This window comes from Lepidochelys kempii, chromosome 26, assembly GCF_965140285.1.
Source record: "Lepidochelys kempii isolate rLepKem1 chromosome 26, rLepKem1.hap1, whole genome shotgun sequence".
Lineage (NCBI taxonomy): Eukaryota > Metazoa > Chordata > Testudines > Cheloniidae > Lepidochelys > Lepidochelys kempii.
In genome coordinates this window covers 7,330,339-7,344,916 of record NC_136405.1, presented here as the reverse complement: position 1 = coordinate 7,344,916, position 14,578 = coordinate 7,330,339, and the positions used below count along the sequence as shown (strand labels likewise).

Here is a 14,578-nt window from a genome sequence, read left to right as displayed (position 1 = left end):
GGCCCCATTTACATTGTTCTTTTGCTCTTAACGCTTGTTTTATTGTGTATTAAAACTTTTTTTTTTCTGTATAGGTTGGAATTCAGAGGGCCATTGCTCCTGTAGAGGCAAGTGGTTGACTTTAATGGAAGCAGAATGAGGCCATTGCTGAGCTCTTTTGAAAATCCCATCCTTTGTTCTCATTTCAGTGGGATGAAATTGAGGTCTTCATTTCAGTTTTCTGTATGACTCATAGATGCTGTAATCTGAACAATCGCTAACTGGAGTTGTGTGTCTGAAATAATCTCATTAATATTTTTTTTAATGAACAGCTATTTAAAAAGTAATCAATTATATTTAATGTCAACGTTGCCTTTAGGGCAGTTTTCTGTTCCCAAAAGAGTATAATTACTCTTAACTTTTGAACTGTGTAATGGTGTTTCACATTGACAAGGAAGAGTCTCAGATACGAGTTGGGGAGCAGAGCATTTTAGGGATTTGGTCAAGGAGGCATCCACCTCTAAATTGCTGGGCTGAATCATAGCTAGAGCCAGAGCCATCAGCAGTCACTGCCTTTTGATGGGTATTTGGAGACCTTTGTGAAATGTATTGATGGTTCTCAGCCAACTTACAAATGGACAAACACCTGTATCCAAAACGCATCACAATCCCTACTGGCTCACTTGGTGGCAGTCTCAACAAAGGGGCCAAGGACTGTATGGGCTCTAGAGACTCTCTTCCACCCCTAAGGTGGTCCCTACAGATCGGGGTACCGTGTGAACAGAGGAAGCTTAAACTACTCCTATCCATGCTTTAAAACATCAAATACTGTCCACCCTACTCACCCAAGTAGTTCTGTGAGAGTGACTCATGCAAGTAAGGCTTGCATGATGTGACCCAAACTGGCTCATTCACTTTGTAGGGCTGTGAGTCTGGACCTTTTTTACAAGCTTGTGAGTTCCAATCCAACACCCATTGAATTTGATGGTAATATTCCCATTGGCTCCAATGGACATCGGATCATAGAATATCAGGGTTGGAAGAGACCTCAGGAGGTCATCTAGTCCAACCCCCTGCTCAAAGCAGGACCAATCCCCAGTTTTTGCCCCAGATTGTTAAATGTTTGTTTAAAGACGCTCCCAGTGGTTGGAAATGCAAAGACACTTGCAAAAAGCCCAAGCACTTTGTAAACTGAAGCTAATTTACTATTAATGCTGAATCATTTATATTTAAAAAAGTCTGGGGAGAAATTCTACTCATCAGAGAAACACCACAGAGCAAGGCATGTTTCCAATATGACCTTTATTGAGCAAGTACTGCTGCGACGGTTCTACATCGAACAACAAAAGGTTGCGTACTGTGAATGTCAACTAGGTTCTCCCATGAACAAAAGTCCATCTTAATTGCACCAGTGAGGTAAACATAATTATTCATAAGTAGCTCTTTTTAAGGCGAGGAGAATTCTGGGTTTTTTTCATGATTGTTTTGTTTTCTGTTGGTTCTTGGCTCAGTTGGTTCTTTGCATAATACCCCTTAAGACGTTCCTCAGATGTGTTCCTCCGACAGTTTAGGGAATTCAAAAGCTTCCTTTCCTCATGCATTTGTTTGTTTATTTATTTAATTCCCCAAATTCTGTGGAGGGAGAACATCTTGAGCTTGCATGCATTTCCCCCCAGTATTGCACACACACACACAAAAAAAAGTAAAAGACAGTGTGTCTGGAGCCTCCATGAGAGAACCTGTTTTGCTTTAAAGCTGTCACTCACATGCATTTTGCAGCTGTCATATGGCTTAACCTTTTTCAACAACCCAAGCTCTTTTCAATTTTTTTAATTTCTATTTATTAGTCGCTGTCTTGTACTTGCTTTATTACAGCATGAGAAGTGACTTTCTCAACCTTCTTGGTGGAAACCATTTTCTCTTCAAAAGTTTCCTCATGCTCCTCTACCTTTTGGGTGACTGTCACAGACTTGGTGATGTATTTGGTTGTACTGTCCGCACCGTCGCTCGTGATTTTCTCCACCTTTTTGGTGACCACAACTTTCTCTTCGCTCTTCCCTTTCTTCTCTTCAGATGGACTCACATCCAGGCCATTGGTGACCACACCCTTGTCTTCCTCCTCCACTTCTTTTTCTTTGGATTTCTCCTCCTCCTTCTCATCCACCTCCCCATTCACTGCAATGTCTTCTTTCATGGACCCCTTGGAGGCCTGGTCACTTTCCTCTCCTTCACTGCCCCCTTCCTTCATTTTGGACTCTTTCTCTACACTGACTTTTGTTACCTTTGTGACCGAGATGGTCTCTTCCACCGCAGCCTTTTCTTCTTTCACTGGGGATCCCGGCTTCTCTGGGGATCCCGGCTTCTCTGGGGATCCCGGCTTCTCCTCCTTTGTTTCCTTCTCTTTACCTTCCTTCACCACTTTCTGTTCTTCACTTTCTCCTTCTTCAGCTTCTTCTCTTGATGCCTTCTGTTCTTCCGCAGCCTCTTCTGCTGCAGGAGATTTAGGTGGAGATTTTGCTAAAGACGCTTTCACTTTTTCCACCTTCTCTTCTACTGCAGCCTTTTCAGCCTCTTCCTTGCTCTTCCCTTCAGGTTCCTTTTCTTTCTTAATCTCCACCTCAGCTTCCTTTCCCTCGGCTTCGGCCTCGCCTTCTTCTTCTTCTTCTTCCTGCTCAGCCTCCTCACCCTCTTCCTTTTCACTCTTTTCCTCTGCTTCTTCTTTTTCAGAACCTCCTTCTTCTGCTTCATCAGATTTTGCAGCCTCCTCCTCCTCCTCCTCTTCTTCTCCCTTCTCCTCTTCTTCTTCTTCAGCTTTGGGTGCAGCTGCTTTCACTGGAGCTTTCTTCTCAGCTACAATTTCCTCTTCCACTGCTTCTTCTTCCTTCTTCTGTTCTTCCTGCCTGGCTCCGGTTGCCAGTTCCTCTGCAATGGCTACCAGGGCATCATCCATTTCAGACTTTTCATCCTCCACCTTTGTCTCTTCAATGATTTCTTCTACAAATTTGTGCTGGACCTTTAGCTTTGGCGGCTCAGCTTTTGATTTCTGTATTTTACTAGATGATATTGTGACCGTGGGTTGCCTGTGTGTAAATGTGGGACCAGTAATGCTTCCCGAGAAGGCACTGAATCTTGTCTCTTCACCCTCCAGTAGTTTCCTAGGGAAATAAAGAGGAGGAGGGGAAGTTAGCATGTAAAATGTCTGTCTTGTGTCTGCAGTGTCTCAGAGAATTGGAAAGGTGTTTCAAGTATGTGGGATATGCTAAGGACGATGACAATATCTGTTGGTCATGTTCAGTGGGACTTCAGTAGGCTGGGATCAGGCACCTTACGCCCAACACAGTAATATCTGAGTGCTGCCCACAACACACATTTCTCCTTAGCTTGGTTTAAATCTCGTGGTTGTCAGGCTTGATCACAACGTTTTGGGTCTTGTAAAACTATAACAAAAATGCGTCGGCCACATTCTCAGTCTGGTGTAAATCAGCACAGTTCTGAGCATAGTCATTCACTTCAATACAGCCATGCTGATCTAGACCTTCTGAGGACTAAGCCCTATATGTTTAAAATATAAATATTCTAGCTTAGATTGTTAAAGCCAATTAGGGCATTTGAATCCCTATTTCTCATTAATTTCATCGAATTAATGAGAAAATCCCTTCTATGATTTGAAACTCTCAGCCATAATATGTTCACCAGAATAAACCACGTTAACCTTGGTAATAAAATAAAAGACATCCATTCTCTGTATATTTGGTAAGCCCAGCACACTGCAGGGCTCTAAAGATGTTTACTTTCCAGTAGTCTGTTTTGATGTTATTTATATTCAGAAATGCATTTTCCCCATCTAATCCTCTGACCCAGAAAATCAGCGCTTTCATGTTTTATTTTAAAGCCATTGTTGCAGTCTATTTATTTATTTATTAAGCAACCCAGTTTCAAAAATAAACGTGGCAAATAAACAGTTACAAAAGCCATGCAAAAGAAGCTAAAAAAAACCCATCCTGCCGGATGATGGCAATAGCAGCTACGTCCCTGCTCCAGGATTACTTCACAGAGGATTCTGAAGGAAAGTTAAGAAAGAAATGTGAAAGTGTTTTGCAATGTGCAGATTAACGGTGCTCATCTGATACCCAAGTACATCCGTGTTCTAAAATAACAAGAGCGCATTAAAACTACCCATGCTGCTTGCTCGACATGCTCAAAGTGAAGTGAAAGAAAATAATTACAGATTAAAAACAGTCGTCTGCTTCCTACTTTTGTGAACCAAACAAGAACAGAATGCTGCATTATGGAACCATTGTACTGCAGTGTAATGGTCCTATCCCATTCCCGGTGAAGTCTATGGGAGTTTTGCCATTGACTTTCACAGAGCCGGATCACTTATTAACTCAAGAAGATTTCTTAATGTGAAGAGGTCTTGCATTTGCACAGATTTGGAAGAGTGCTAATAATTTGGCTGAGTGGCTATTCTTGCATTTGTTTGATGCTTATAGGGGAAAAATCCTTGCCAATGATAAAAGCTGTTTGGGCAGAGGTTGGTTGGAACCAGCAGCATCTGCAGTGCAATTAGTATTCCAGACACATCCACAGCATTCCTATGGTACCTGTATGCAGCAATTTCAATATCCAGCGCCATCTTGACATTGAGGAGATCCTGGTATTCCCTCAAATGACGTGCCATTTCCCATTTTGTACCCCTCAGCTCGTTTTCCAACTGCTGAATTGTGTCCTGCAACAAATACATAAAATCCCCATAACATAATTACACTTGTATCCAAAAAGCATCCCTGCTCAGATAATACTATTAACTCCTATACTGTAACTTAATAGCAGCACTGAAAAAAGTTCTGTAAGGAAGCCCTTTAAAAGCCCACTCTTAAAATCCAGGGCTAATATAAGAAAGGGATAAGCGCACAAAAGGAATCTGATCCTGGTCTCACTGCATTGGGTGTGTGAATCAGGCCCATCGTTTTGCAAATAATTGTGCATTACAATAAAGCTTTTGGGGCCTGATTCTGCTGTCGTTACTCAGGCAAAACTCCTTCTGAGGGAGCATTACCTCAGCGAGGACTGTAAGTTTGACCTTTTAACTTTCCCCATGTATTTTAAGATATTTATTAGCTATCAGTAAACTACTGTAAAGAGTTAAAAGCTGTGTTAAAACATCTTTTTAAAATCTTGGGTCAGATTATTTTATGACTAAGCAACAGCAAAATGTAGACCGTATATTTGCAAATTGTTAAACTTCTCTGATAAAGGTCATTTACTCTATCCTTAGGGTTAAAAGTTTGCATAGTAAATCGATGTGAGATTCTAAAAGAACAGTTAACAATCTAAGCAGGAATATTAAACATACTCTTTGTAAAGAGGTACCGTGGACTAAATATTTACTATCAGAGGGAAGAGCAGACAGCTAAGGGGGTGAAAGTCCGGGGACAAGCACTGAACACTGCTTATTAGACCTCTGGATCGCATTGCACAGCTGATCTTTTTGCACGACGCAAGCCAATTTTGCCTAGCATGGGGTTTTTTTCTTTATTTTTGGCACCTTTGCCGGAACTTTTGATTTGTTTCGCACAAGCCACGTTTGCATCTCAGCGGTAACTCAGTCCGTCTGCGCCCCTGCCCTGCCCACGGTCGCTCGGCAGCGCACGAGTTTCATTTTGCAGTGGTCGAGGTACCCCTTTTTTCCCTTGCTGGGCTGCATTTTGCATTGCTTTACACCTGCCCGGGGTGGGGCCCTTACCTGGTAGGTCGAGAGATCGTTGCTGTGGCGCTCCTCGATGTCGTTCAGCTGCCTCTCCAAGGACTCCTTGGTGCCCCGCACCGACTCCAGCTCCACGCTCTTGGACTGCAGCTGCCTCCTGTACTCGGCGATCTCCTCCTTGGCCGTGCGGATGGCCTCTTTGTTGTGCTCCGCCGCCTCGGTGAGCTTGGCGTAGCGACACTTGAACCACTCCTCGGCTTGGTGCATGTTCTGGTCGGAGTGGCACTCCAGCTGGCTGCGGATCTCCTTGAGGGCGGCGGTGATGTCGGTCTTCATGTAGTCCTTCCTCTCCACCGTGATGTGGGACGCCTGGATCTGGGCGAGGAGCTCGGCCACCTCCTCCTCGTGGTTGCCCCGCAGGAAGGCCACCTCGTCCTGCAGCGACTGCACCTTCTTGTCCAGCTCCGCCTTGACCAGGGAGGCCTCCTCCATGTCCTTGCGCAGGGCGCGGATGGTGGCTTCGGTCTCGTCGCGCAGCCGGGCCTCCTCCTCGAAGCGCTCCTTGAAGCGCTGGATGTCCTCCTCCACGTGCTCCGAGTCCAGCTGGAGCTGCGCCTTCTCGTGGCTCACCTGTTCCAGGGCGCGGCGCAGCTCCCGCAGCTCCTGCTCGTAGGCGTCGCCCAGCTGCGAGCGCCCGGCTTGCTTCTGGCGCAGGGCGGCGATCTCCGCCTCGACCGCCCGGTTCTGCTGCTCCAGGCCGTGCACCTTCTCGATGTAGCCGGCGAAGCGGTCGTTCAGCCCCTGCAGCTGCTCCTTCTCGCTGGAGCGGCTCAGCTTGAAGTCCCCGGCCCCGTTGAGCAGGGAGGACTGGCTGAGGTCCAGGCTCTCGGAGGAGCTCAGCACGGCGGAGCTGTAGGACACCCGCGGCGCGCCCAGGGCGCTGCGCTTGTACGGGGAGGAGGCGGTGCTCGGGGAGCCCCGGGACCAGGACTGCGACCTGAAGCCGCTGGACGGGGAGGCGCTGGCCCGGCTGTAGATGGCCCGGCTCTCGGTCATCCTCCGGTAGGAGGGGTTGCCGAGCGTGTCCAGGGTGTAGCTCATCTTGGAAGACTTTGGGATGTGGGCGGCTTTCACAGCGCGGCTCCTGCCCGTGCCCGCACCTTATATACCGGAGCCGGGCCGGCAGCGCCGCTCCAGACACATGCTCCGAGGGGGCGGGCCAGGGAGGCGACACGTGGCAGCTAAAGGCACAGCAGCCGCCCCCGGGGTCCTCCCCCCGGCAGCTGGCCCCTCCCACCTTCCCCGCCAGTTCTCCCCCCTTTTCTTCCCCCCTCCTCGCCCTCCTTTTCTCTCCCCTCTTTCCCCTCCCCTTCTCTCCTCGCCTATTCCTCCCCTCTTCTTTCTTTCTTTCTTTCTTTCTTTCTTTCTTTCTTTCTTTCTTTCTTTCTTTCTTTTCTTTCATCACTTCCCCTTCTCTATTCCTCCTCTCCCCTAGCTCCCCCCTTCTTCTCGCCTTCCTCATCTCCTCCATCCCTACCCCCTTCCCTTTTCTCTTTCCCATCCTCCCCCTCCCATCCTTCCCCTCTCCTTCCTTCCCCTCCCCGCTCGCTTCCACCGACTGCACGGAGCAAAGCACAATGGAGCAGAGTCAATTCGCTCCCTGCGAAAGAACAGCGACAAGTCGAAGGTTACGCTAGACAGGGAGGTGGGTGGGGGGTGCGGAGTTTCTCCAAGGGGGGCCCGGGCAGGCATTCTGCGTTAGAGTTGAGGGAGAGCCCACTGAATGCATTGGGGAGTCAGGTAAGGTCTGTGTGTGTGTGTGTGTGTGTCTATAGGAGAGATAGCCATGGCGGTTTCAGCACCACGGCCAGCGGCGCGGGCAGCTGGAGAAGGGATGGAAGGGGAAATCCATGCAGAATAAAAACACGTCTCCGGATGGTTTGTCTGGTGCTGTGATTGCCCCTCCCCGGGCAACTATAATAAAGCCTAGCTAGTGTGCTGTTTGTTTTAAATGAGCAGCGTGCGAGTGTCAAGCCGGGGCTCCATCTGCAATGCAGAGTAGGAGAAAGGATCAGAGAGTGACTAGATGTTCCCTCCTGAAGTTATTTCCTTTCACATACAGCTGTAAAATTCTTAGCCCGAGACATTCCTATTAAGATGACTCCCGGGAAGCAGGAAGGCAGGGAGAAGATGGGATAAAAGAAAGAACCCCCCCCCCCCAACAAAGGTCTGACATTTGAAGGTCAACAATGCTTTGGAAAAGAGAACAGAGGTTTGGGTGGATTAACAGGAAAGTGGGATTGCTGCTTTGTGATCATGGAAAGCACCAGAAGTGACTTTCGAGTTTTCGGGGTAAATAATAAAAGCAGAACCGTGAAATTCTGCAGAAGGAAGTTGATTGCATTCTAGCATGTAACCACTGCAGGGATAGAGCACCCACTGCAGGGATAGAGCACTCACCTGTAATTGGTACAGGGAAACAAGAGTTTTTCAAAATCCCCTTGGATCGAAAGTCTTTTGTTACTCATTTTCTGGCTCTTGGCTTTGTTTTTTCCAAAGATCGATCTATCTATCTATCTAATCTATCTATCTATCTATCTATCTATCTATCTATCAAAATAATGCCTGGTGCATTTTCTCTTTGAAGACTTGTTAATACTTATGTTTTGGGGGCACAGTGTAATTTTTGATGAGTACGTGGGTGGTGACTAGCTAGCATCCTGTGGACTTTGCATTCTTGGATGTACACAGTCAATTAACTAGTTAATTACAGGGATAAATCATTGCTGATCCTGGAATAAAAATGATCTATGGTTCCTGAATTCCTTCCTTATTGTAGGCACTGAAAATGTATGCCTCTTTCGACTCAGAAATCGGTAAAATTCGAAAAACAAAACTCTGTTCACTAATTACCTTCTCATTTTTAGCCCTGTGTTTGAAATTATGTTTAAAATGCTGCAGCATTTCTTCACTATACAGCTAGGACAGTCTGAGGGACAGGGTTAAACTTTCAGGCCACATGGAACACTGTACCACAGTTCGCTCACTAATATGATGTTGTCATAGGACTGCAGCACTGCAGTCAGTGGAGAAAGGAAGTCAGAATTATCCAAGGTATCTGCTGAATTGCATTTGCAAACAGAACCTATCAGACCCCCAGTTTAACCTATTCGGAGTTGTATAAGACTGGTATATGGAGAAGGTTTTAGGGTAATTGAAGCAATCACGGATTCTAAATGCATTCTATTAATTTTGCTAATAGTTTTTCCAGGGTGGGGGGTGCAGGGAAGAACTCTCTAGACTCAGCAGGAAGTCAAGACAAAAATGCTATTAATAATGATATTGCGTTTTCTTAATTTTCAGGATAAAAGATGTGTTATGATCTGGTGTATTGTTATTTTTCCCTTTGATTAAAGAACTGTAGAAAAAAAACAGAATATGTTCATGTTGAATTACTCATAGGGAGAACTTACTGTAAGAGAAAACATAAGGTTAACACTGGTGCCTGGGACTTTTATTATTCTTTTAATGCTCTGAAAACAAGACAATTGTGCTGAAAGACAATTAAAAGAAGAACCATATTTACTCTTGCAATAAAATCCATTTGCATTAAATATGTTTATGCACAGCTTATTCAAAATCCAATTGGTTAGTATGCAAAACACATTGCTACTGTGTAATCAAGTGCTAATCCAGTTTGACTTATTTATGGAATACTTAAATTCAGGCAATGTAAAGTTGTATACAGTACAGTCATTATCATAGTATATGTTGATTACCTTATAAAAAATCAGAAAGTTATGACAAAAAGAGATGCACGCACACGCACACACACACTTTCACACAAGTCTTTATGAAATCACTTTACAGAAAGATAGTTTTTTTCATTTTCAAAAATCACTGTTCTGGTAACATTCACTTCAGATCCATAATAAAGTGTTTGTAGACAAAACAGATGCTACATTTTTATGAAGCTGATCTGGAGGTTAGAATGAGCCAGCAAAAACAATCTTTAAAATATTTTCCTTTTTTAAGAAACTAATTCCTTTCCACCTTATGTCAATATCTGGTTTAGGATTTCTGAGATGAAGACTGCTGTTTCTAAATATGGAAAACTTCTTGTCTTAGAGTTTGACACACAAGTATCGTTACTTTTGACCAAAGACAACCACAGTGCCTCACTCTTTGCAGAGGCGGACTGTAGGTCATGCTGGGAAATGCTGCCACTTACACAGAGTAGAAAAGAAAATACATTATTTTTAATCTTGATTGTGCATTATTGGGAAAACCAGTGTTAAGAGGAGAGAGATCATAGAAAGACATGACTGATTTTTTTGCAACTTTCTTGTTTGAAAGAAACAAACATCAGGATATAGATTATACAACCTTCTGAATGCTGCCATAAAAATATTCCAGCAAATATGTATCATTATAATGAAAAAACTTGAGAATCTTTTAAGAAAACCCATGCTGGGATCTGACAGAGGGAAGGATGTGATTATATTATAGAGAGATATAGCAGTGAATTGGACAGGCTAGCTAATGCAAGACCTTGGGGGATGGGAGGGGGGGAGTCTATAAATAAACTAATGCACCGGTTTAGAGCCTTTTCCTCAGGAACTAGCAGGTTTTAATATAATCATGTTGTATATAGGAGAGCATTGATAATATTCATGTAAGGTGGAATAAATTTGCTTCAGTGGGGAGTTTATCTGAGTAAAGACTTCAGGATTTGGCCGCACATTTGTCCTTTAAGGGTAGTCTTAAAAGAAGGGGCCAGATCCCCACGTAGTGTAAATTGGTGTCGCTCTATGAAAGTCAAAAAAGCGACCCCCAGTTTACATCAGATGAGGATTTGGCTCCCTTGGAATCTTAAATATGGTGGTGAATATGGCATCCAGCAGATATTTTTACCTTTCTCCTTTTACTTCTAATTTATGGTGGACCAGATCATCCCCTGGCATAAATTGGACTCCTGCCAATGGAGGCAATGGAGTGATGCCAGTTTACGCCAGCTGAGGATATGGCAGTGGCTAAGGAACAAAACGCTCAGGTCTATGCATCAGGAGCCTGATCTTGTAAGGTCCTGGTGCTTCCCGACAGATGCTTAGGCCCCTCAGCTCCTGTTGAAGTCAAGGGGGGCACTCATCACTTCAAGGGAATTGCTCGGTACCTGGCCACCAAATGAGTAAGAAACCCAACTATTCAGCCTCACATAAGTGAATAGCCTTTTTTGCCCTGTCATCATCTGCTCGGGCTCTCACAACTGAGACTCCTGGGCTGGGCTTTTGGACTAAGGACAGATGATCATTTACACGTTTATAGCTCATACTCAGCACCACCGTGAGATCCTTCCAGGGCAGTGAAGGGAAGAGAAGCAAAAGCAAAGAGAGGATGAAAAACATGGGGGGTTTTTTTAGCATTCTATTTCAAATTTCATAGGACTGATGGATCAGTCAGCATAGTCTGAGCAATTTAACTTTTTAAAGCTTTTTGATAAGGCGTCAAAGAATAAAATATGAATCTTTTGATGGGGGAAACCATTTGCTTGCCTGAGAAATTCCCACAGATGATTTCCTTTCTGTTCTGATTATAGTTGCTCGAGGCAGGGCTAAAACACAGTATCACTTCTCTGGCACTAGACAGCTTTTCAACATTCACATTCAATTAGTGCGTGTGCTTTATTACTTTAAATCAAATATTTCCACACATATGCATTATTTTCTGTATGCAGAAGTGTTTCATGTTGCTGTTGATGATGATAAACTGCACTAAGAAAGGAGTACAATCCTGAAGACCCAATCCTAAACAGAACGTACATTCAGTATCTGGATGAATGAATGTTTCTTGCAGAATTCTGGTTTCCACTCACACGTATGCTGGAATGCAACAGACTTGTGCTTCTTGCAAAGCTCAGTATGAGGCCTTGCAAGATCAATGGCTCATTTTGTATGCAAAGTTGCTGAGGAAGACAGCGAGATAATGTGGATTTTGAGCCCATCAGCATGCAGATGATCCAAAGCTCTGTGTCCTCAGCCATGGACGATTTAACATTAAGAGGCAAATGCCATATCAGTTTAAACTCTGAGCATTCATCATTTCCTGGGCAGACCTCCCACCCCTCACACACACATAACTTGGTGTCTTTGTCCCACATCTTGTGTCATATTTGGAGCTTGAGAGGTATAATTTGATACAAGGCTCAATTGGGTAATTATTGTCCTCTGAACAATACAATGTCAATGGTACTTTTTTGGCAGGTGTGAGATGGAATGGTTCTGTAAACAAATTGGTGTAATTGTTAATTGCTGGGCATATTTTTAAACTTGCAAATACATTTGAAGTGCAAAACCCCAGGGTGAAATCAGTTTTATATTATAGTACATCTCATCCCATAAGAATCTGACAGATTGCTTATCCCCAGCTTATCCCCAGCTGCAAATTGCCAAGACCCTGAAATGAAATCAATATTTACTCTGTAAAGCATATTTCACCAAAGCAATATGCCTGTGAACATAAAGGAGCCTCATCTGCATGGTAAAAGAAATTCTCTTATCGTCTCATCACAGAAAATGCACATGGTGCAGATTAAGCAGCAGAGTCCTGTGGCACCTTACAGACTAACAGACACATTGGAGCATAAGCTTTCGTGGGTGAATACCCACTTCGTCGGATGCATCCGACAAAGTGGGTATTCACCCACGAAAGCTTATGCTCCAATGTGTCTGTTAGTCTGTAAGGTGCCCCAGGACTCTTTGCCGCTTTTACAGATCCAGACTAACACGGCTGCCCCTCTGATACTTGACATGGTGCAGATTGCTCATGTTATCTACAAGTGCACTATGGTAGGTTCTTCATGGCAGGTCCACTATGGTAGGTTCTTCTTGCATTTGAGGAAATCTCCCTCTCTCCATGCTCATATACTGGAAGTAGTTGCTGAACTGAGCCCCACTGAGCACTTAAAGTGTATTCTTTGACAATTGAGCTCCAAATGTGCAATGAAATTGCAATCTGAAAAGCAGTCACAGCACATGCCCGCACAGTAACCGCATTTAATACCAATCCTTTTCTTCTCATCCAGCTATAGAAATAAAAGGCCTGATTTGATACCCGCTGAAGTCAATGGGAGTCTTTTCATTGCCTTAATGGGCTTTGGAAATCAGTCTAATGAGCTATATTTTAAGAAGCAAAAAAGAAAAAATGCCTAAAATTATTATATCAGTAATGAGCCAAATCCCGCACTCCAATACTCAAGAGAATAGTCTCATTTCACATACATAGTCAATGGGACCACTCACCTGGGGAAAAATTGGGCTATATATTGGTTTGCAGACTTAAAACACAGCCATTAACCAAGCATCGTCTCGTGATTAGTGCAGGGGATTGTTGGACAGAACTTCAGGATTCAAGTCCTGATAAGTCTCTTTAATCTCTCTGTGCCTCGATTTACCAGTTGATTAAATGAATTTTATCTCTAACAATTGTGATGGGTATATACCCTACTCTGGCACCAAAAGGGTTAACTAGGGCTGGAGAGCTCAATTAGGGCACCTGGAAGGTGGGCCAGGCCCAATTGAAGATGAAGCCCTGCAGGGGAGCAAGCTTACAAAGGGAGGAAGCCCAGATGAGACAGGGAAGAATTCTGTAGAGTCTGTCTTCTTGTTAGAGAATGAAGGAAGGGCCTAGAGAGAAGATGTATAGTAAATACAGGGATGGGCTGTGGGAAAGGGCAGAAGGAAAGTCAAGTTAGGAGGAGTCAAGGAAAGCAGCAGGAAGGGGGTTTGATGGAACAGACCATGACTATTTGTTCCAGGGATGAGAGGATCAGGGAATGAGGGTTCCCCTAATGATCCACCAGAAAAGGTAGCGCAGAAACACCCTTAAGCCAGGCAGGAGAAGGACTATTGAGAGTGGAGCTGGGCAGGTAGGGGGAAAAGGCCTTGGGAGGCATTGAGAGAGAGAGAGAGATAACACCGGTGCAGTGTCCCAGGACAGTCTGTGGGACCAGTCTGTAGGGCGTGAAGAGCTGTGGGCTTGAGTCTAATATAGTGGACGCTTTGGTTAGCCTGGAAGGGAAGAGATTTTAAAGTGAGCTGCCTGAAGGCTGAACTACAAGAAGAGGTGGACCCTGGTGGGATTGGAGCGACAATCAGCTGGGTGCTAGGGAGGGAAAGAGCGTCATGTCATACCTTGCCACGAGGTGGTGTGCCCGTGGTGAGTCAACTCTTCTACCCCATCTTAAGGTTTTCTGGAGTACAAATCAGTGTGGTATTTAAGAGCCTGACCAAGTCAGTGGAAGTCCGTGGAAGACTGAATGGGCTTTGTATCAGGCAGGTCCTAAGTGCTTAGAAGAGAGAGAATATAGTCATAACAGTGCATATCTACATTAAAGAGGGATTGTGAAACTTTATTCATGTTGCCAAAGCGCATTGAAATCCCTGGATCAAATGTGCTATAAAAGAACAAAATATTAAATAATCTCTGCGTTAAAACAGAAAGGCAGCAAACTTTCATTCCCTGAGTTAAAAAAATGCTCCTAGCCTGAGAATTTGAGCCCAATTCTCATTTGTGCAAAGGTCAGTTTACACCACTCTGACAATGTAAAGAGGCTTTAGTGCAACTGGGAGTCAGGCTCAAAAGCCCCTTTTCACTGTCATTGGTGTAAATTGACCTTTGTGTACATGAGAATCAGGTCCTTAGGATGTAAACAAGAAACACCTGAAAATATGGGGTTGCAATAAAATGGCTTCAAGATCTTCAACTGCGGCTACCCTAGTGAGTGCCTTCGTGTTAAAAATATTCTATTTAATCCAGATCATCACTGAACTCCACAGTAATAGTGTCCTCTTAAACACCATCCTGTGTTACTCAAGTTTTCGATAGCATTAACTC

At 44.3% G+C, this 14,578-nt stretch overlaps 1 protein-coding gene and 1 long non-coding RNA gene across 3 annotated transcripts in view; one reads left to right on the top strand and one right to left on the bottom strand.

Annotated features, from left to right (window-relative positions):
- Positions 1–14,578, top strand: part of LOC144929901 (uncharacterized) — a 52,399-nt gene that overhangs the window by 6,005 nt on the left and 31,816 nt on the right. For both annotated transcript variants that reach the window (XR_013635057.1, XR_013635056.1), the window contains exon 2: positions 75–7,486. This is a non-coding gene — a long non-coding RNA (uncharacterized LOC144929901). The remainder of the gene's footprint in view (positions 1–74; positions 7,487–14,578) is intronic.
- Positions 1,263–6,896, bottom strand: NEFM (neurofilament medium chain). Its single transcript, XM_073325068.2, has 3 exons — positions 5,726–6,896; positions 4,584–4,708; positions 1,263–3,134 (listed from the first exon to the last, which is right to left on the bottom strand). Exons 1-3 carry the CDS (start codon positions 6,785–6,787, stop codon positions 1,823–1,825), a joined length of 2,499 nt encoding a protein of 832 aa, XP_073181169.1. The 5' UTR covers positions 6,788–6,896; the 3' UTR covers positions 1,263–1,822.

Coding starts and splice junctions, on each gene's coding strand:
- NEFM (XM_073325068.2), bottom strand. CDS start 6,787: ATGAGCTACACCCTGGACACGCTCGGCAACCCCTCCTACCGGAGGATG. Junction 4,709..5,725: donor ACGATCTCTCGACCTACCAG/GTAAGGGCCCCA, acceptor TATTTGTTGCAG/GACACAATTCAGCAGTTGGA. Junction 3,135..4,583: donor ATTGAAATTGCTGCATACAG/GTACCATAGGAA, acceptor TTATTTCCCTAG/GAAACTACTGGAGGGTGAAG.